Below are 22,528 nucleotides of genomic sequence, written 5' to 3'. Positions count from 1 at the left end.
AGTAAATTTATTATTTTTTCCATTTATTTATATATTTTTCTTAATATATTTGAAGTAGACGTTGGAAGTATAATTCGATTTTAAAAACAGTGTCTATCCAATGAACTTTAAATTGAAACATTCAATGCATTTAATACACTTTCCTTTGATTTTCTCTAATTTATAATATTTTACTTTTAAATGATTTTTTCTTATCTCTTTCATAAGATATATATTTTTTTAAATTTTAATTATATTAATATTATTGATTTCTTTATTAACATAGTTCTAGTCAACTTTTTGACCAATGTGTATTAATAAAAACACTTGATAATTTCCTATTTTAATTAATTTTATATTTTAATACCATAGCTCACTTTTCAAATTTTTATAATAGAAATAATATATTTAGAGACGAATACAATGAATATCTTTATTTTCAAAAACTAATATAATTTGAAAAATGTATAAAAAATAGAACAAAATAATTCCACTTCAGTGGCATAACATGGTAATTTCCACGGTCATCTAAGGGCATAATATAAAACCAAAACGTTTCATTTTGAAGAGAAAAAAAAGACAAAAAGCGGGTCAGCGGAAACATAAAGGTTAGGCCGTCCAACCCTACTTTGCAGCTTTAAATAGAAAAAACAAATTAAATTAAGAGAAAAAAAGAAACCACTTTTTTACCTACTAAATGACAATACTGCCCCTCATTTCAAATTCAAACAAAACCATTTTTGACATTTTTAATTACCCCTGACGGATCTCAAAATTTTTCTTAACCAAATTGTATTTATCGGGTTTAGGAAATCGCATAAATAATAGTAATAAAATAAAATCTTATTTTTATTCATTTTTTTGACCAGAAATCTTATTTTATTTATTGCATTAATTATAAACTTATTAAAAATTTATTAAAAATACTTTTTCTTGTTTTTCCTTGGTTTTTTCTCCTTGATTTATTTATTATTTTTTAATTCTCGTAACTGTAGTATTTATTTTGAACTTTACATTTTCTTCTTTTTCATCTTTCAATTCTTGCAGCTTTGCGAAAACCTACCAGCCAACAGATTTATTTTTTGTAAGTTCTTTTTTTTTTTCTTTCTCTTTTCTTATTTTTTATTTCGTTTTTGTTTTTGTGTATTTTAAATTTTCATTTTCTGGGTGAGTCATGAGTGTGCTAGTTGAGTTTTTGTTGAACTGAAAATAAATAAATAAATCTCAATATAATTTTTTGTTTTGTTTTTCATTTCAGATTCAGAAGAAGGTTGCTGAAGTGTGGAATCACAGTGACAGGTCATGATCTCTGCATTTTGTAGAATATCCATGGCGTGATGTTGATATTCTTTTTTCACATATTTATTGTTTTTATTTTTTATTTTATTTTTGTATTTATTACTCTATTTTTCCGTTAGTTTCAGCGTCTTTTAAAGTTCAGGAAAATGCTAAAGGTTTTTTTTTTCTTTTTTCTTTTGATGATTTCTTCTTTAATTTTTGCTTTTGTCTGAGAAATATCTGGAGAAAATCAATTATCATTGGTTTCCCCCTCATTTTCTATTACCAATTTTTTAATTTTTTTTATTCAAGTGGTTTTTGATTTTTTATTCATTTATAGATTTGTACTGTTTTACTAATATCTGGTATTTTGCATATAGGCTAATGATAAATATGTGTATTTTCTTTCACCTTCTTGTATGAGGTAAATTTATTGTTTTTGTATTTTTAGAGATGAAATCAAAGTAAAAAAAACTCTGATGGTAATAAAATAACTGCAATTTTTTGTTAAGATCTCCTTTCTGAACTAGTGTTGAGAATTTTTTTTCAATTGATTTTATGTATAAATATAGTTCCATATATATTTCTCCTAATAAACTTAATTGTTTTTATTTTCATGTTCTTCATTTGTGAGATCCTTTGATTGGTTTTCACTGTGCTTTTATAACATGCTGAACAAGGTTTGAAGGCATTGACGTGTTTGCTAAATTTTATAGTGTTTGTTGATATGAGGTTCTAGTACGTAGCATAGACACTTCAGATTTAAGGCGTGTATGATACTGATACGTGTGATCCGTTGTCAAAATCTCAATGTCTGGTGTTTGTGTCTGAACGTGTTTTAGAATCCAAATACTTTTTTTTTGATTGTTTTATACTTTCTGGAATTATAGGTGTTGGTTTGGTAATATTGACTTTGGGGAGCGAAAGTTCTGTATATGCATTATGGAAGGTAGAGAAGGTATGAATCCTGGGGTAACAGTTATAGGTGCAGAAGCTCCGTCAGCTTATCATGTAGCTCCAAGGACTGAAGCTCCGAACCAGGTTCATAACCCCGAAGCAGTAGCAGCATCGGCCGCGGGAGGTGTTGCTGCCGCTGATGCTGTTCCTGTTGGTGTTGGTGTTGGTGTCAGTGTCTCACCAGTGAGTGTAGGTTTGGATGGATCAGTCAAGAAGAAAAGGGGTAGACCAAGGAAATACGGGCCAGATGGGTCTGTCAACATGCCGTTGTCACCATTGCCTATCTCATCTTCGGCCCCCCCTTCTTCTAATGACTTTTCGTCTGTGAAGCGAGGGAAACCGCAGGGGATGGAATACAAGAGGGCGAAAAAAGTTGTGATGGATCATCTTGGTAATTTTTAAATTTAATGCTGTTGTTGATGACTCTATTACTACTTTATCATGTGACTTTCATTTTTTTTACTAACCTTTGTCATATTTAAAGTGTGATTTAAGGTTTTAATGATCTTATTTTTGAGCTATGCTTTTGAATCTATATTTACTCAAGTATTTCAAGTGATTTAAGGCTTCCTTAGTCTCACCGATGATATTTTGTATGAGTTGTAGGATTTTGTATAATCTTACAATTAGTGTTATAATTCCACGATTTATGATTTTACTCCCCCTTCCAATTTTGTGTAAAATCTTGACATCGATTTTGTTGGTACTTCTGTAGGTGAGATGAATGGACACTCTGATGGCACAAACTTTATGCCGCATTTCATCACTGTCAATGCTGGCGAGGTATGTTTGTAGGATCTTAACTTCATCTAGTTCATATTAGTGTGCGTTTAATGTATCTCTTAATTACAGATATTGTTGCTATTTGCTAATTCATATCATATAAGACTTTTTCTTTCTTCCATTAATTGGATCTACAAATCTAAATGGGATTATTGTGCTTTTCATAATATAATAACTTTTCCTGTTATGCGGCTATTACTGTTTAAGATATTGAATAATGATATCTTGCTATACCTCATTTGTTGTTGCAGGACATTACAAATAAGGTAATATCGTTTTCGCAACAAGGGCCGCGAGCAATATGCGTCTTATCGGCTAATGGCGTGATTTCAAATGTTACACTCCGTCACCCAGATTCTTCCGGGGGTACTTTGACTTACGAGGTGCGGTAGTAAAACATTTTTTTCTATGCCTAATGCCTAAGTTCATTTGAAGCTTTTGTATGAAATTGATCGATGCATATATTTTTATTGTTTTTATAGCAATAATATTGAGAAATAAATTTGTATCTAGTAAAAAATATACCCTAAACTTACGTAGGATAAAGTGTGGCTTCTTGAATGTGAAAATAGTCAAACCTGAGATTCCAAAATCATGTTTTTAATTTCTATTCTTAAATGGCAGAAATCAGATTTATATGTATTTATATTTTATTCTTGATTTGCACTTACGAAACGAAAGATTCCCGTCTGTCATAAAATGATAATGCTCAGAATATTTTTTTCTTTGTTTAGGAAAATTTTGTTTGATTCTTGACATGCATGCATGCATGCTTGGCTTGAAATGACAGACACAAAAGCCTGCTTTTATTGTAATCTGTGTTGATAAGTGTTGATGTATTCATTCACAATAGTTTAGTTTTTCTCGAAATACGTTATTGCAGGGTCGGTTTGAGATACTTTCCTTGGCTGGATCATTCATGCCTACTGACAACCAAGGAACAAGAAGCAGGGCAGGTGGAATGAGCGTCTCGTTGGCAAGCCCTGATGGCCGCGTAGTAGGCGGTGGAGTTGCTGGTGTTCTTATAGCTGCCACTCCTGTGCAGGTAAGCATCCTTTCATTCTCTTACACTCGAGACATGTTCAACAATGCAAAAAGTTATGGTGTACTCGTTTTCAATCCGTTTCATGTTTCCGTAGATTGCAGGGTTTCCTATACGAATCTTTTGAAACAGGAAACAATGTATAATTTCTAGTTTTCTATGAAGCACAAACACAAATACGACACTGACATTCACACATCGATACCAGTAATAATTTGAAAAAATATAATAATAGAAAGTAGTAATCCCATGTTTCTTTCTTAGCCAACAAACACACCTTCAATTTGAAGTGTCCATGTTTCTTTCTCAAAAGAAGGATCACTTATATTTGTCATGTTTTTTTATCAGGTGGTGGTGGGAAGTTTTCTACCAAGCGGCCAAGAACAGAAACTAAAGAAGCCAAAGGCTGCTGATTATGCAGCAGCCACATTTACTCAAGCGACCGAAGTATCCGCAGAGCCGCCACCAGCCCAACCTAGTAATGCTGAAAAAGAGGATGTCATGGGTGGCGGTGGACATGGCGGTGGACATGTACTTCAAAATTCTGGAACCACAACCACCCTTAACTCAAATTTTACCTCTCCTCCACCTCCCACCGCCTTTCGAAGAGACAACTGGGTCAACATGCACGCCATGCCGGACACAAGAAAGTCCCCTACTGATATAAACATATCTTTGCCTGATAGTTAAGTCGATGATCGCCTTGCAAATTGTTTGGCCTGACGAAACTTGGCACCGAGATGTTTTATTTTATTTTATGTTACAATGTTCTCTCTATTATCTTAGATTTGGTTTAAACATGTTTGATATCTGTTACTATAGGGTGTAGTTGACAGTGTTGGTAGTTGCAGCTAGGTAGAGTATGAGTATCTCCGATTTTTCGGCTGATTAGGTAGATACAGCACAATGAATGGATTATCATGATGATGAGCAGGCTAATTCTGATGTAATGTTACCTTGTTTGCCTATTTACTTAGGACTGCATTTGTTGAAGCATTGTTTGTCTGTTTTGTTTGGTCACTCTACTTTGTTATGTGGAATGATTTTGGTCTCAAAATTCTGTTTCTCAATTACTCCTTAAATAAACTGAGATGGATATTTAGTGATTTGCCAAATTGTATATAGATTTGGTGTGCACTGTATTTGACTGAAACTCAATTTCAAAAATAAGTTGCTGGCTTTACATGTGAGTTCAATCAGAGTTTACCTTCTTTTGATAACTTTAAAGAAAACACTATAGGATTGCCTTATAAAAGGGTTTGGATGAAAGAATTTAGAAGCAAGAGTAAAGATGGTTATGTTTCAGCTAGGGTTATTCATGTTCAGTTCAATCAACAAATTGTATATCAAATTTATTAGTTTGGTATTTTGGTTCAGGATTTCAAATTGTATTAAATTGTTATAAGGTGATTAATCTAACCATTATATATATTTTTAATACATTTTTTTAAATTTAATTTTTAACATTTTTATTTTTTATTTCGGTTTGATTTGGTTTCAATTTCAGTTCAGATTGTTGGCTATTTGGCTTGATTCTAAAATTGTTTGTGCAACACAAATTTATTCAATAACCAAATATAATAATTCAGTTATTTTAACTTCAATTCAATTAGATTTTTGGTTCTGTTTAATTTAGCCGTTTTTCTTTTACATATCCTAGTTGTAACAATGAGATAAAGAAGAATAGTTTTTCATTATTGAAAACATACTAGTAACATCTTAGAACAAACTAGTTTTAATTGTCTAGTTAATATTATTATAGCTATATAAAACTACTACACTTTTAAACTAATTTTACATTAAATGTAATTTTTTTCCTCAACTTTGTGGTGGTGGTTCACATTTTTGAAAATCTAATTTATTTTTTAGAAATTTTCAGAGAAGCATCTGTGATGCATTTATCTCATCAGATTTCCTAAATCAAACCGTCACTATATTTTTGTCAAAAAATAATCCAGAGATGCATCTCATAAATTTTTTAGGGTGAATTCAGAGATGCATATCTGAAAACACTTTTAAAGTCATTTAGACATTGTTTTTCATTGAAATTGGTGCCATTTTCGAAGATTCTCTGTCGATTTTAATCAACATTAGAGTCATAGAAATTATATCCCCGCGTTCTGACCTGTACGATTCTGTGTTTCTACCCTTTATGTGACTTAGCGTAAAACATTGATTTTTTAGAAAATCAACTATGAATCGAAAAAATCCCAAATTCCTTGTTTTTGTATTTTATTTGATTTATTTTCTGTTTTCATATTTTTGAAAAAATCCAAAAAAAATTGCAGACTCTTAATTTGACTTGATTTTATTTTTTGTTGTATTTTCAGATTTTTATAATTTTATTTTAATTGTTTTTTTTTCAATTGTTTTTTTCAATATGAATATTGTTGGTATTTACATATTCGTTGCATTGCTGATGCATGACTACTAGGTCTGTTTATTCGGATACACCCCATACTTAAAAAAGACACAACGAAACACTTTACGAATATGCATATCTCAAAATATCATTTTTTTTTAAAATATGGTGTATCCAGAGAAGCATCTTTGAAGTTAAGTATAATAGGTGACCCACTTCAATTTTGTGGAAAATAAGTGTTCGAAAATGGATCTTCAAAACTTAGAAATATTTTTAACCTTTCGGCAAGGGTTTAGAAAAACCTATAAGGATGAAAAAATAAATTGCCATACGCTTAATATCTCCTCTTAAGTATGACTATGAATTTGAACATATGTCCAACTTGGTACAATGAGGCAAAGTCATACCTATTTCCACATGAATACACGTTGTTTACTAATTGTTCACGATGTCGACCTTTAATCAAAGCTAAGGTCAACAAAGTCCTAGTTGTATGTATTTTGGTAACAAGATAAAAAGTGTCAAAATAATGTATCAGTTTCAGAGCCGTCTCAAGTTTTAGAAAGTCCTATGTTGATTAGATAATAGAAAAACAAATAAATGTTCTATTTAATTATGATTTTATCGAAAAAAATATTTTATCAGACTCTATTTTTTTAAAGGCCAAAATATATAAAAAAGAAGAGATGGTACAAAAAGGGGAACAAGTTAGCCCCGACAATTATGAAAATCTAAAGAAAGGTAAGCCTAACCTATTATTTACAAAATCCTTCATAATACCTAAAGGAATGAAACCAAAAAGTATGGTAGAGTTGATGCTGAACACATAAGTCGCCAAAAAGTCGACACAAGAATTACCTTATCTATAAATGTGAGAAATGACTAAATTAGAGAATCTAGAAGGATCTAAACAGTAACTCCAACGTCTTTTGAATTTCCAAGGAACCAACTTAAGGTTGGAGTAAGTTTTGGCCACCAAAGAGGAGTCGGTTTCGACCCAAAGCTTAGACAAACCCCTAGAAACCGCAATCTCCATGACTTTAATAACCGCAGCAAACTCAGCAAGAAGAGAGGAGTCACAACGAAGACGCTTTGTGAAAGTCAGGTGTAAGACCCCAATTTTGACCCTAAGATCCCTCATACAATTTCATCATAAGCATTAGCATTGAGATCATACCTTGGCATCCTCCTTACCCCTCTTTCATTGGGTTTGTTTTGGGAGAAATCACCAAGCACCTTGTGATTATATCATACTTGTATATTATCGTTTTACTAACTAAAATACCAAAAATGTGTCTTTGCATTTGCCTAACTCTTTTGTAAGTAGGGCATGATCTCATTGATTCATCAAGTTCACATCTAGGGTTTAAGACCCTCATGGACAAAGAGCACAACCAAGAATTGATTCAAGAATGGTTATGAGCATCATATATGAGTCCCAATGATCTCTACATGTTATATTGATCAAGTTTTCTTCAAGAGTTTGAGGGTGATTTGCCTTGGAAACCCTTGTTTGACTGGGTATCTTGAGTAACTTCTCCAACAAGCTATCTCACCAATTGATCAAATTTCTCAAGGTACACTTCAAAATTCATCATCTTATGCATATATGATCTACCATAAGCCAAGAAAGTCAAGAGAATTGGAAATTAGCGAGTTGGTTGATGGTGGTTGGCCAGATGGATTCATCTGATGAAAACTAGATCTCCCTAGACCCTATCTCCTACAATTTTCACTATATGAAAATGATTCCAAGAGAAAACTTACTTTAAATGACATTATAAACAACTTTCATGTTGAGACCTAGAGCTATTTTTGCTTGTAAAATCATTTTCTATGTTGAAACATTATAGGTCATTTTGTCTAAACCCTAATTTGAAAGTCAACTTCCCAAGGCCGTAACTTGCTTATTTTTTATGAGATGAAAGATTTCCAAGTTGCACAATTAAATTCAATGTGTCTAATTCAACTTTGATGTATGGAGTGAGAGCTAATTCAACTTTTTTGAGCATGTGATATGAGGTTACATTATAGGTCACTTTTGACCTATACCATTGATTAAGTGATTTTTCCAAACTTCAAAAATGCATAACTCTATCATTTCAAATCCAAATGACATGAAATTGGTGACCGTTTTGAAGGTCTTTGAGATAGATACAACTTTTATGAAGACACTTTTCTCATTTTAAGCTCATATAAAAAGTTAAGCAAGGTGGAATATTGAGACATATGACTTGACACTTAGAAAAATTTTGATATGTCAAAAATTTCCAAACTTCCACCTCAAATTTCTCCAAGTTTCAAGCTCAAAATGAAAAAGTGTTGAACATGAAAGTTGTTCCTCTTGATCTCACCTTTCCAAAGAGCTCAAATTCATTCATTTTGGATAAGAAATGCATAGGCCGCGCATGACTTAAACAAGGTGATATCACTTGGCAAGGATCAAACTTCAAACATCAATGTGCATTTGCCTTGCAATCCACGCTTAGTTCAGAGCATCTGATATTCATTTGTGGACCTCAAACAATCATTTCATGGGCCTATGCGCGCCCATGCACACTTGCATCACCATTTGCCAAAATTGAAAAGTGAATTGGAGTGTGTAATTATCAACCATTTCAGCTATAAATAGAGCTTCAATTGCTCAGAAATTCACACACATTCGCGCCAGCGTTGATCCCCCATCTCAAACCCTCACTTTGCAAAGGATAAGCCTGAAAAATTCTCTTGAATTTCCACTGTTTTGAATTTCAATTCTCCAGGAATCCATAGCTTTTTAACCATTCAATCCTTCTCCTGCAAGCAAGTGAAGTGAGACCAAGCACAAGCAAGATCAAGATCAATTGAATCCAGACCTCCATTGAAGGTATTTTCCAGAAAATTTAAACTCTTCGATTCTCTCAAATTCTTGCTCAATTCTATTGATTCTTTGGTTGTATGAAGTCCTACTAATGTAGGCAATAAGATTGAGTTGCTTTGAGGCCAAATCGAAGCAACTCAGTTCATGTACCTCAAATTTCAACTCCACGTATCTCTCAATATACTTGGAGTTGGAGTGAATGGAGGTCAGATTCGAGCTCAGTGCCATTTTTTCTTTAAGATCATGTCCTTGTTTTTCGTTTTGGTGATGGTTCATGGTGGACCAGTCCGGTGAGGTCCACCGGAGAAGATGACCGGAGCTCTGGCTCCGGCGATGAGTTGGCAAAGCTCTGAACCACATGATCCGTTCCTTTTGTTTTATTCTTGATCATTGGTTTTAATTACATCCTATACATCGCCGTTGACTAATGACCATGTGGAACACGTGCTAGGGACTGTAACACCCCGATTTAAAATAAGAGAATTATTTAATTGAGTTAATATTATTTTATTAATTTAATTAAATAAATTGGATTATTATTATTATTATTTTATTATTTGGAATAATAATTATTATGGGAAAATATATAAGTGGAATAAGAGAAAAGGTTTTCATTTTTGGAAAAGGTTTTTACGTGAAAACTGAGAAGCTGCAGAGAAGAGGAAAAGGGCAAAGAGCTGTAGAGCAAAGGTTGGAGAACGGAAAAGCTTGAAGCTCGAAGAGTTGCCGGATTGTTAAGGTAAGGGGGGTTTATCGTCGTTTAATGGGTATTATCGATTAACATGTAATGGGTAGTGATAAGCTGTTAATTTGACCGAATTGAGATTATGGATGCTGAAATATTATGATGAATAAGTTGAATTTAAGCTGAAATTAGATCGGTAGCTGTGTGAGTTGTGAGATTCTGAACGTATCGCTTTTTACGGATTTGGAATCGGAGGTCCGGAAGTCCTCCAACGGCGGAAAATGCGGAAACTCTGCATTCTGCCTTGTGTTAGCGCAGGAACTGCTGTTTTGTCTGCGTTAACCGGTTAACCCAGGGCGTTAACCGGTTAACACTGTTATAATTTGTGAAAATGTGTTGTTTTGCCTGCGTTAACCGGTTAACCCAGGGCGTTAACCGGTTAACACTGTTGCGTTTTGCCTGGAAGTGTAATTTTTCCTGCGTTAACCGGTTAACCTATAGCGTTAACCGGTTAACACTGTTGCAGTATGTAAAAATGGTTGATTTTTATGATGTAAGTGTAATTGGTGATTGGCCTATTGTATCCAATTGTGATAAATAAATTCGTGGAGTCTATGTTGTGAAATGTTGATGCCAATATGTTGCTACCGAATGCATGATATGATGTGGGTGATTAACGTGTAAAGTTACTTAACATAACATGATGATTTATAATATTTGTTATATCGATTGAGGAACTCACCCTTACAGTTATATTTTTCAGGTAACGAGCAGTGAGTCGAGTAGAAGCTAGTGCTCGAAGTCTAGAGTGGTTTTAGTGGGTCATGCTCTGATAGATGTAACATCGGGACGGGATGTTTGATTGTTTTATTGTTGGTTATTGAACCTTTTACTTGTAAAACGTTATGTGTTTTGAATAGTTGGTTGAATTCTATCCGCTGCGTATTTTTGAAATGTTTCATGGTTGAGATAATAAAAGAGCATGACAGTTGTTATGATGAATGATGTGATTCGAAGATGTGACACCCTTGTTTGTGTATTTACTCTGATAAATAATTGTTGTTGTTCTTGAATATTTGGGGTATTTAGAAGGGTGTTACATTAGTGGTATCAGAGCAGGTCGGTCTGTCCGGCCAGTTGTCGTGTCGTTACTGTCTAACAATTGTGTAATTGTTACTAGTCTAACTTTTAAGTTGTGTTGTAGTGACAAGTTGAAATGGCTGGAAGGAATGACGCTGCAATGGCTGCCGCAATGCAAGCAATGGCACAAGCTGTGCAGAACTTGCCAAATGCTGGTGGAGATGCTGGATCACGTAGCTTGGCGACTTTTCAGAGAGAGAATCCGCCGGTGTTTAAAGGGAAGCATGATCCAGATGCAGCCTTGGGGTGGTTGAAAGAGATTGAGAGAATCTTCCGTGTTATGGATTGCACTCCAGCTCAGAAGGTTCGGTATGGTACTCACATGCTAGCAGTCGAAGCTGATGACTGGTGGCTAGAGACTCACGAGAAGTTGACCGTGGCAGGTGAAGACATTACTTGGGATGTATTCCGTAGGGAATTTCTGAGAAAGTATTACCCGGAAGATGTCCGTGGTAAGAAGGAAATTGAGTTCCTTGAGCTGAAGCAAGGAAACATGTCTGTCACTGATTATGCTGCAAAATTTGTGGAGCTGTCCAAATTTTATCCTCATTACACTGGTGCTGGTGCTGAATTTTCAAAGTGCATCAAGTTTGAAAACGGATTGCGCTCTGAAATTAAGAAGGCTGTTGGGTATCAGAAGATACGCATTTTCACTGAATTGGTTGATAGCTGCAGGATATTTGAAGAAGACAATAATGCTCATTACAAGATTGTCAGTGACCGCAGAGGCAAGCAACATCAAAGTCGTGGCAAGCCGTATGATGTTCCAGCTGGAAAAGGGAAGCAAAGAGCTGCTCCGGCCCAGAGAACTAGTGGGGGAGGTACTCCTGTTGGTATAGTTTGCTTCAAATGTGGTCAGGCTGGTCATAAGAGTAATGTATGCACTGTTGAAGTAAAGAGGTGTTTTCGTTGTGGTAAGACTGGACATGCAATAGCTGATTGCAAGCACAAGGAAGTGATTTGTTTTAATTGTGGTGAAGAAGGGCATATTGGAAGCCAGTGTCAGAAGCCGAAGAAAGGGAATCAGTCAGGAGGCAAGGTCTTTGCTTTATCGGGTTCTGAGACTTCTGCTGATGATCGTTTGATCCGAGGTACGTGTTATATTAATGGCTTTCCTCTTGTAGCTATTATTGACACAGGTGCGACTCATTCCTTTATATCTTTGGATTGTGCTGTGAAACTTAAGTTAGAGATATCTGAGATGTTTGGTAGTATGGTAATTGATACTCCTGCGAAGGGTTCAGTGACTACTACGTCGGTTTGTTTAAGTTGTCCTTTGAGTATTTTTGGTAGAGACTTTGGGATAGACCTTGTGTGTCTTCCGTTAGTGCAGATTGATGTTATTCTGGGTATGAACTGGTTGGTGTTTAATCGAGTTTCTATCAATTGTTTTGATAAGACTGTGGTCTTTCCGGAGATTGAGGAAGGAAAGAGTTTGTTTCTATCAGCGAGACAAGTGGATGAGGAAGTAGCTGATGGGGCAGAGTTGTTTATGCTGTTAGCGACTTTGGAGGCTAAAGATAAACTGATGATTTGCGATCTAGCTGTGGTGTGTGATTTTCCTGATGTGTTTCCGGAAGAAGTGAATGAATTGCCGCCAGAGCGTGAAGTGGAGTTCTCTATTGACTTGGTACCTGGTACTAGGCCGATATCGATGGCTCCGTACCGTATGTCTGCTGTTGAGTTAACTGAATTGAAGAGTCAGTTGGAAGATCTATTGGATAAGAAATTTATTCGTCCGAGTGTGTCACCGTGGGGTGCACCAGTGCTATTGGTTAAGAAGAAAGAAGGTACTATGAGGTTGTGTGTGGACTACAGGCAACTGAATAAAGTGACGATCAAGAATCGGTATCCTTTGCCGAGGATTGATGATTTGATGGATCAGTTGGTTGGTGCAAGTGTGTTCAGTAAAATAGATTTGAGATCTGGGTATCATCAGATACGTGTGAAAACTGAAGATATTCAGAAGACTGCTTTCAGAACAAGGTATGGACATTATGAGTATTCTGTAATGCCTTTTGGTGTGACTAATGCGCCTGGAGTATTTATGGAGTATATGAATAGGATTTTCCATCCGTATCTAGACAAGTTTGTTGTGGTGTTTATTGATGACATTTTGGTGTATTCGAAATCTGAAGAAGAGCATGCTGAACATTTGAAAGTGGTTTTAGAAGTTCTACGAGAAAAGAAGTTATTTGCTAAACTGTCTAAATGTGAATTTTGGTTAGAAGAGGTGAGTTTTCTTGGTCATGTGATTTCAAGAGGTGGCGTTGCTGTTGATCCTTCTAAGATAGAAGCGGTATCTAAGTGGGAAGCTCCGAAGTCTGTTGCTGAGATTCGAAGTTTTCTTGGTTTGGCTGGTTATTATAGGAAGTTCATTGAGGGATTTTCTAAGTTGGCGTTACCGTTGACAATGTTGACTAGAAAGGGGCAAGCGTTTGTTTGGGACTCAAAATGTGAAGAAGGTTTCCAAGAGTTAAAGAGAAAGTTAACTACTGCTCCTATTCTGATATTACCGAGTTCGTCGGAACCATTTGAGGTTTACTGTGATGCTTCATTGTTGGGTCTGGGTGGCGTGTTGATGCAGAATAAGCAGGTTATAGCTTATGCTTCAAGACAGCTGAGGGTTCATGAGAGGAACTATCCGACGCACGATTTAGAGTTGGCAGCTGTGGTGTTTGTTCTGAAGTTATGGAGACATTACTTGTACGGGTCAAGATTTGAGGTTTTCAGTGACCATAAAAGTTTAAAGTATTTGTTTGATCAGAAAGAGCTGAATATGAGACAGAGAAGATGGTTAGAGTTTCTGAAGGATTATGACTTTGGTTTGAATTACCATCCGGGTAAAGCAAACGTAGTGGCTGATGCATTGAGTCGGAAATCATTACATATGTCTATGTTAATGGTTAAGGAATTGGATTTAATTGAACAGTTTAGAGACTTGAGTTTGGTGTGTGAGAGTACTCACAATAGTGTTAAATTGGGAATGTTGAAGTTGACGAGTGGTATTCTGGATGAGATCAGAGAGGGTCAGAAATCTGATATGCTTTCGGTTGATAAGTTGACTCTAGTGAATCAAGGTCAGGGTGGCGAATTCAGAGTTGATGAGAATGGTGTTTTGAGATTTGGTAGTCGGGTGTGCGTTCCGGATGTTACCGAACTTAAGAAGAGTATTCTGGAAGAAGGACATCGTAGTGGCTTGAGTATTCATCCTGGAGCTACGAAGATGTATCATGATTTGAAAAAGTTATTTTGGTGGCCGGGAATGAAAAGAGAAATTGCGAGTTTTGTCTATTCTTGTTTGACTTGTCAGAAGTCAAAGATTGAGCATCAGAAGCCGTCTGGGCTAATGCAACCGTTGGCTATTCCAGAGTGGAAGTGGGATAGTATCAGTATGGATTTTGTTTCTGGTTTACCGAGGACGAGTAGGAATTTTGAAGCTATTTGGGTGATTGTTGACAGATTGACGAAGTCGGCTCATTTCATTCCGATCAGAATGGATTATCCGTTAGAGAAACTAGCCGAGTTGTATATTGAGAAGATTGTAAGTTTGCATGGTATTCCGTCTAGTATTGTTTCGGACAGAGATCCTAGATTTACATCGAAATTCTGGGAAGGTTTGCAGAGAGCTTTAGGAACTAAGCTGAGATTGAGTTCTGCATATCATCCGCAGACTGATGGTCAGACTGAGAGGACGATTCAGTCATTAGAGGATCTTTTGAGAGCTTGTGTTTTGGAGAAGGGAGGTACTTGGGATTGTTATTTACCTTTGATTGAGTTTACCTACAACAATAGTTTTCATTCGAGCATTGGTATGGCGCCGTTTGAAGCTTTGTATGGTAGGAGATGTCGGACACCGTTATGTTGGTACGAGTCCGGTGAGAGTGCTGTGGTTGGACCGGAGATTGTTCAACAGACTACAGAAAAGATTAAGATGATTCAGGAAAAGATGAGAATTGCTCAGAGTCGTCAGAAGAGTTATCATGATAAGAGGAGGAAGTCACTTGAATTCCAAGAGGGAGATCATGTGTTTCTTCGTGTTACTCCGATAACAGGTGTTGGTCGAGCTTTGAAGTCGAAGAAGTTGACACCGCGATTTATTGGTCCTTACCAGATTTTAGAGAGGATAGGAGAGGTAGCCTATCGTATCGCTTTACCGCCGTCACTTGCGAATTTGCATGAGGTTTTTCATGTGTCTCAGTTGAGGAGGTACATTCATGATCCGTCGCATGTAGTCCAAGTGGATGATGTACAGGTGAGAGATAACCTGACTGTTGAAACATCGCCTATGAGGATCGAGGATCGAGAGTTGAAGCAGTTGCGGGGTAAAGAGATTGCCTTAGTGAAGGTAGCTTGGGGAGGACCAGCAGGTGGCAATGTGACTTGGGAATTGGAGAGTCAGATGAAAGAGTCGTATCCAGAGTTATTTGCTTGAGGTATGTTTTCGAGGACGAAAACTCTTTTAGTGGGGGAGAGTTGTAACACCCCGATTTAAAATAAGAGAATTATTTAATTGAGTTAATATTATTTTATTAATTTAATTAAATAAATTGGATTATTATTATTATTATTTTATTATTTGGAATAATAATTATTATGGGAAAATATATAAGTGGAATAAGAGAAAAGGTTTTCATTTTTGGAAAAGGTTTTTACGTGAAAACTGAGAAGCTGCAGAGAAGAGGAAAAGGGCAAAGAGCTGTAGAGCAAAGGTTGGAGAACGGAAAAGCTTGAAGCTCGAAGAGTTGCCGGATTGTTAAGGTAAGGGGGGTTTATCGTCGTTTAATGGGTATTATCGATTAACATGTAATGGGTAGTGATAAGCTGTTAATTTGACCGAATTGAGATTATGGATGCTGAAATATTATGATGAATAAGTTGAATTTAAGCTGAAATTAGATCGGTAGCTGTGTGAGTTGTGAGATTCTGAACGTATCGCTTTTTACGGATTTGGAATCGGAGGTCCGGAAGTCCTCCAACGGCGGAAAATGCGGAAACTCTGCATTCTGCCTTGTGTTAGCGCAGGAACTGCTGTTTTGTCTGCGTTAACCGGTTAACCCAGGGCGTTAACCGGTTAACACTGTTATAATTTGTGAAAATGTGTTGTTTTGCCTGCGTTAACCGGTTAACCCAGGGCGTTAACCGGTTAACACTGTTGCGTTTTGCCTGGAAGTGTAATTTTTCCTGCGTTAACCGGTTAACCTATAGCGTTAACCGGTTAACACTGTTGCAGTATGTAAAAATGGTTGATTTTTATGATGTAAGTGTAATTGGTGATTGGCCTATTGTATCCAATTGTGATAAATAAATTCGTGGAGTCTATGTTGTGAAATGTTGATGCCAATATGTTGCTACCGAATGCATGATATGATGTGGGTGATTAACGTGTAAAGTTACTTAACATAACATGATGATTTATAATATTTGTTATATCGATTGAGGAACTCACCCTTACAGTTATATTTTTCAGGTAACGAGCAGTGAGTCGAGTAGAAGCTAGTGCTCGAAGTCTAGAGTGGTTTTAGTGGGTCATGCTCTGATAGATGTAACATCGGGACGGGATGTTTGATTGTTTTATTGTTGGTTATTGAACCTTTTACTTGTAAAATGTTATGTGTTTTGAATAGTTGGTTGAATTCTATCCGCTGCGTATTTTTGAAATGTTTCATGGTTGAGATAATAAAAGAGCATGACAGTTGTTATGATGAATGATGTGATTCGAAGATGTGACACCCTTGTTTGTGTATTTACTCTGATAAATAATTGTTGTTGTTCTTGAATATTTGGGGTATTTAGAAGGGTGTTACAGGGACCATCTGATCTGCCACCTCAATTAATGAGGGAGATCAGATGGTCCACATATTTTTTATTTTAATTGCATTATTTTCAATAATTCATATTAAATTCAATATTGATCCAAAAAATATGGGACTTTCACCAAAAAATTTCAAAATTTTTTCTATTTCATATTCTGAATTAAAATTATTTTTTGGATCGTTATTAATATTTTTCATGAATATATTGATTTTGCATTTGTTTTTAATCGTTTAAAAATATTTTTAAATGTCCAAAAATTATGAAATTTTTTCTCCAAGGTCCTTTGACCTTATCTGACCTATGATAAATCTCATGGCCATTTCTTTGGTGTTTTGATGAGATTTTAGGAATTGGACAAAACATATTTGATTTAAATGCACTATTTTATTATTTTTAATTGAATAAATGCCAATTATTTTTGTTGACCATTTGTATTAACTTGTTTGAGTTTGCTTATTGTTGTTGAGCCTTGGTCAAGGTTGATTTGACTTTGTCAAATTAATATCATTGAATTTAGGGGATTGATGGAATGTACATTCCATCTCCCAAAATGAATGAATGATATTAATTTGGTAAAAGTCCTTCTTTGACCAATTTGTGATTTCATTCATCCCCTTCCCACTTCATCTCATTCCTCTTATTAGTTCATTCATTCCATTTGGCCTATGACATCTCAAAGTCCTAATGCTAGTTGATTGAAAAATTAACATGAGTATGGATGAGATTATGCCACACCTTTTGCATATTCTTTTTTGTGTGTGGTATGTTTCATGAGCATAGTCCATTATACTATGTCTCTAACATGCATTAACATCAAAATTCTATTGCCCGACCTCAAATAGTTGTGACTTCTACATAAGTCCAATTACGATTGCTTAACATAGCGCTAAATTTGTGACTTAAAAGGCATAAGTATTCTAGTTAGTGAGATTGTAAGTCTCCCCTCTTTCATCGTATTGTGTGGAAACTTGGCCTGCTTTCCTTCCTTTGGAAGATGTTTTGGTTCAAGGATCCATGCTTGTGATATGTGGGTTGAGTGTATTCCAAAGAATGTCTTGAAAAGCAAAAGCTAAACAAAACTAACTTCTAACCTACTAACTACTAACTTTTAATTTCAAGCTTTTACATTAATGCAATTTACTTCTAGAATTTTATTTCATTTGCCATTATTCATATCATTCTAATTGTTTATGTTAATGTGATTTTCACTTTGTCCATTTGGACCATATTGTGTGATATACTTTGTTTGTGTATACTTTGCTTGTTTGTGTGGTCTTTTGCCATCAATGTACATAATAATAACAAAAAGCCTAAAAAACTTTTGAGTGGACTGTTAGCCTGATCTTAGACAAATGGACTTAGAATCTAGACAACCTTCCTAAGCTAAAGGACTTGACCAATGCCAACTTGTTGAAGGATCAAGTGCTTGCAATTTGAAATTCATCTTATACATCTTTGAAGATCTCTCTAAGATTCATCTGCAACATGATCATTGTGAAGCTGTTATTTTGAACCTGTGACTTGTAGAATTCATCTGTTGCATGGGCCATTTGTGAAGAAGATCATGGAATGGATAAGCTTGGATGAGACCATCTTTATTTGATGACTTGCTCTTCAAGATAATATAATTATGCATTTGTGTGTTGCTTGATTCTAAAAGTCCAAGGGAATTCTGGGTTTCTATTGACATTTTTGTCTATTGGGTTGCTACCCACTTGGTCAGATCTTTTCAACTCTAAACTTTTAAATTTTGTGCATAGGATAGTCTCTTCTAGCATGTTTGGTTTAGCTTTTCACCAATCAAACTCACGGTCAAATGCCACTCTGCCGTGATTTTCTAGAAGCTCCAAAAGGTAGCTTCTGTGTAAACGTGAAAAGCTACCGTGATTTTTTAAAATTCAATGTTAAACCAAACATACTATTCATCTTCTCCCTATTTCTTTAATTTCAAAATCTGTCCCTCCATTTTCAAAATCTTCTTTGTGTGAACTATTTTTGTTCTAAACTTTGACCACTTTTGCAAAAAGATAGAAACTTTGGCCTTATGCCATTGCATTTTCAAACTTATTTTCTTAAATCAAACTTGTAAATAAATTTAAGTATACTTGACTTAAACTTTCAAAAAAGCCAAAAAGAACTAACTCATTCAAACCATTTTAGGCCTTTGTGCCTTTCAAACTTAAATTTTGTTAAAAATCAATACACCCACTTTGAAGTTTATATCACGAACTATGAGGTTTTGATCCCTCATTTTTATGTTGGTACGTAGGCACAAGACCTTCGGTCTTGTCAAGCACAAAAAAATATAATTAATGAATTCTTTTCTCATCCCCCCATTCAATTTGTTTGTAAACATCACTTTGTACAAAATACATATGCACACAAAAAGGGCTCCCTAGGAGTACCTAGGACACTTTGGGTGCTAACACCTTCACTCTGTGTAACCAACCCCCTTAACTGTGATCTCTGACTTTTATTAGTTATTATTTGAAAACTTCTTACTTTTTGGGTTTTGTTCGTACTTTTTTCCCTTTCCCTTGGAAATAATAAAAGCGCGGTGGCGACTCTTGTTAATTCATCTCTAGCTTGTCAATAACTTGATGATCACAAATTTCCCGCTACACCAGGACAAAGTTCCCATTATGAATCCTAAACAGAACACCACCACTCGCCATATTCGATGATGAAAGCACCGTCACAATTACACTTATGCCAACCAATATGAGGAAGGTTTAAAATAACTTCTTTAATGGAGGGAGCCTTAGGGGGCTTGATGGAGACATTAAAAGCTTTAATGAGAGAGAATTCATTCATGTTGATGAAGGACGATCTAGACGAGTGGTTAGCCGAAAGTTGGACTTCGTGCAAAATCTACCTCTTAGACGTCACTGCATTTTCTTTATGATTCCCATGCTTCACATTATTTCTAGTTTGCCATATTTTTAAAAAGGTATTGATATCAGAAGCAACAACGACAACAGTAGCTTGAGGCGAAGTAGGCTTGGAATAAAGCCTCATCCAACCATCAATAGAAGAGGACCCTGTTGGAAAAGTTAAATAAAGAACTTAACCAGCGCCAAAGATCATTGGCGAAACCACAATCGAAAAACAAGTCTTGGAAACTTTCAGGGCCATTGCAACAAAGAGGGCAACAAGACGCCATAAAAATCCCTTTGGACATGATAAAATCATCCATAGGAAGTTTACGATAGAACATGCGCCAGATAAGAATAGATCTACTTGGAGGGATGTGAGCATTCCGAAGATTTTTACTCCAAGGAATAGTTGGCAGCCAAATCGATTTGAAGGAGTAAGCTTGTCTAAGGTCAAGAATACCATTGACATTTAAGTTCCAAAAAATAAAATCCTCATCATTGTTGACCTGCATATTATATTTAATGATTAAAGGTTGAAGAAACGGGAACCAACCGAGCCAGTCAAGAGGAAAGTTCCAAGAATTATGCCGCAGCAACTCCGAAATCAGGATATTTGGGTTAATCTTTTTTTGCATCAGAAAATCCAAATCCGTGTTATTACTTAGGATATCACCGTCTCAAGATTCTTTCCAGAACCGAATCATACGCCCAGAGCCTAAGGACCAACTGGAATTAAGAAACAAATTAGGAACCTCAACTTTAATACTAGACTAAATAGTAGAGGAAATGTGATGCATAATGAAACCATGAGGTATGAGAATATGATTCCCGAGGAGACTAACCCAATCATCATGCTGTTGATCAGATCCCCAAGAAGTCAAAGGTTAGCAACAACATTTAAAACGATTAGAGAACGCAAACCCCCAACCCCATTAGAATAAGGATGGCACAAATTCTTCCAAGACACTGTGCATACTTTCTTAGAATTGATACAACCAGCCCAAATGAAATTTCTACAAGCGGATTCTAGCTTTATAAGAATAGAAATCGGCCAGGAATAAACATTAATGGAATAAGTGACCATACCATGGATGGTGGACTTGACAAGGGTAATTCTACCCGCCATAGAAAGACACGAACCTTTCCAACTAGAGAGCTTAGTAATATTTCTGTCAGCAATGAAAGTTAAATATCTTTTCTTCAATATGCCCTTAAAAAGAGGCATACCAAGATAAGTGAGAGGAGAGGAACCATGTTGAAAACTAGTAAGGTGCAAGAGCTTATTCAACTTCCTAATAGAGATCGATCCATAATAAAGGTTGGATTTGGAAATATTGATGATTTGGCCGGAAGCTAAATAGTACTCCTTGAAAATAGCAATCAGATTCTTAATATTGGAAGTCTTGGCGGAGCAGAAAATTAAAATATCATCCGCGTACATTATATGAGAGGAACATGAATATTCCTAGAAGCATTGATAAGGGAAATGTTGCCATTGGAGACGGCAACAAAAATTAATCTGCTCAACACCTCCTCCGTCTGGCAAAAAAGAATAGGAGATATCATGTCGCCTTTCCAAACCCCTATAGAACACTTGAAGTATCCATGAGAAGCACCATTGAAGTTGATGGAGAGAAAATCAGAATCTAAAATCTCATGAATCCAGTCACATAAAGTAGGATAGAAACCAAATCGATTAAGCACCATTAAGATGAACTCCCATCTGATGGTGTTGAAAGCTTTTACGATATCCACTTTTAAAGCAATATTCCAAAATTTCAATTTCTTATCTAGCACATTAAAAGCTTCAGAGGCCAGACAAACGCAACCATGGATGCTTCTACCATTGATAAACCCTCTTTGTTCCTTATAGACAAGGAATTGTGTGATGGAAGAAAGCCTACTAGCGATGATTTTGGTGATGATTTTAAACTTAAATTTGGACAGAGCAATAGGTCTAAAAAAATCCATGGAGGTTTCCTTTTGGGACTTAGGGATGAGAACGATGTTACTAACGTTGAAATTAGGAATGATCTAGCCATGCTTGAAAAACTGCAAAACAATAGCACACATATCATGTTGAATAATATCCCAGAAAGTATGGAAGAAAATCCCTCGAAAAGCGTCAGGCCCGAGGGCGCTATTCTTGTTGAAACTAAAAACATCACACCAGATCTCTTCATTAAAGGGAAGACTGGTAAGAATATTGTTCATGTTGGTAGTAACTAAGTTGGGTATGACATCATCGATAACATAAGTGTTTATGTTTTGACATGTAAAGCAGAAAAGGTTAGTAAAATAGTTAACAACAATATCATCCATATCATCCTGCTCAGTCACGAAATGACACCCATCTTTAAGCATTAATATGACATTTCTGGAACGCTTTACAGTGACAATAAGATGAAAATAAGCAGTATTCCTATCACCAGAGTGACGCCACTCCAATTTAGCTTTTTCTGCCCAAAACACCTCTTCTTGGTCAAGCACCTGCTCAAGCTATAATTGAAATTGCTTCTATTTAGCCATAAGAGGGGGAAGAGATTCGTCTATGCTGATTTAGTTATGGATACCCAAAAGCAGATCTTTTTTAATTTGCACTATAACATGAATATTAAAGAAAGTTGTCTTGTTCTAATTCTTGAGCTTATCTTTCATGATTTGAAGCTTCCTAGACATAATAAACATAGGGCAACCCATAATACGGACATACCAACTATCCTCCACAAAGGCCCTGCAAGAGTTATGA

General features: G+C 35.7%; 1 protein-coding gene across 2 annotated transcripts; it reads left to right on the top strand.

Annotated features, from left to right (window-relative positions):
* The first annotated feature begins 935 nt into the window (after positions 1-935).
* Positions 936-5,032, top strand: LOC127075781 (AT-hook motif nuclear-localized protein 7). 2 transcript variants are annotated; one of them, XM_051017250.1, is made up of 7 exons: positions 936-1,063; positions 1,238-1,278; positions 2,148-2,605; positions 2,930-2,997; positions 3,249-3,380; positions 3,881-4,042; positions 4,388-5,032. In XM_051017250.1, exons 3-7 carry the CDS (start codon positions 2,200-2,202, stop codon positions 4,727-4,729), a joined length of 1,110 nt encoding a protein of 369 aa, XP_050873207.1. In that variant the 5' UTR covers positions 936-1,063; positions 1,238-1,278; positions 2,148-2,199; the 3' UTR covers positions 4,730-5,032. The 2 variants fall into 2 exon arrangements, with proteins under 2 accessions (XP_050873207.1, XP_050873206.1); XM_051017249.1 differs by lacking the exons at positions 936-1,063; positions 1,238-1,278 and adding an exon at positions 1,649-1,681.
* The last annotated feature ends 17,496 nt before the right edge of the window (positions 5,033-22,528 follow it).

Source organism: Lathyrus oleraceus, chromosome 4, assembly GCF_024323335.1.
Source record: "Lathyrus oleraceus cultivar Zhongwan6 chromosome 4, CAAS_Psat_ZW6_1.0, whole genome shotgun sequence".
Taxonomy (NCBI): domain Eukaryota; kingdom Viridiplantae; phylum Streptophyta; class Magnoliopsida; order Fabales; family Fabaceae; genus Lathyrus; species Lathyrus oleraceus.
This window is presented reverse-complemented; position numbering and strand designations above follow the sequence as displayed.

Coding starts and splice junctions, on each gene's coding strand:
- LOC127075781 (XM_051017249.1), top strand. Junction 2,606..2,929: donor AGTTGTGATGGATCATCTTG/GTAATTTTTAAA, acceptor GTACTTCTGTAG/GTGAGATGAATGGACACTCT. Junction 3,381..3,880: donor GGGGTACTTTGACTTACGAG/GTGCGGTAGTAA, acceptor ACGTTATTGCAG/GGTCGGTTTGAGATACTTTC.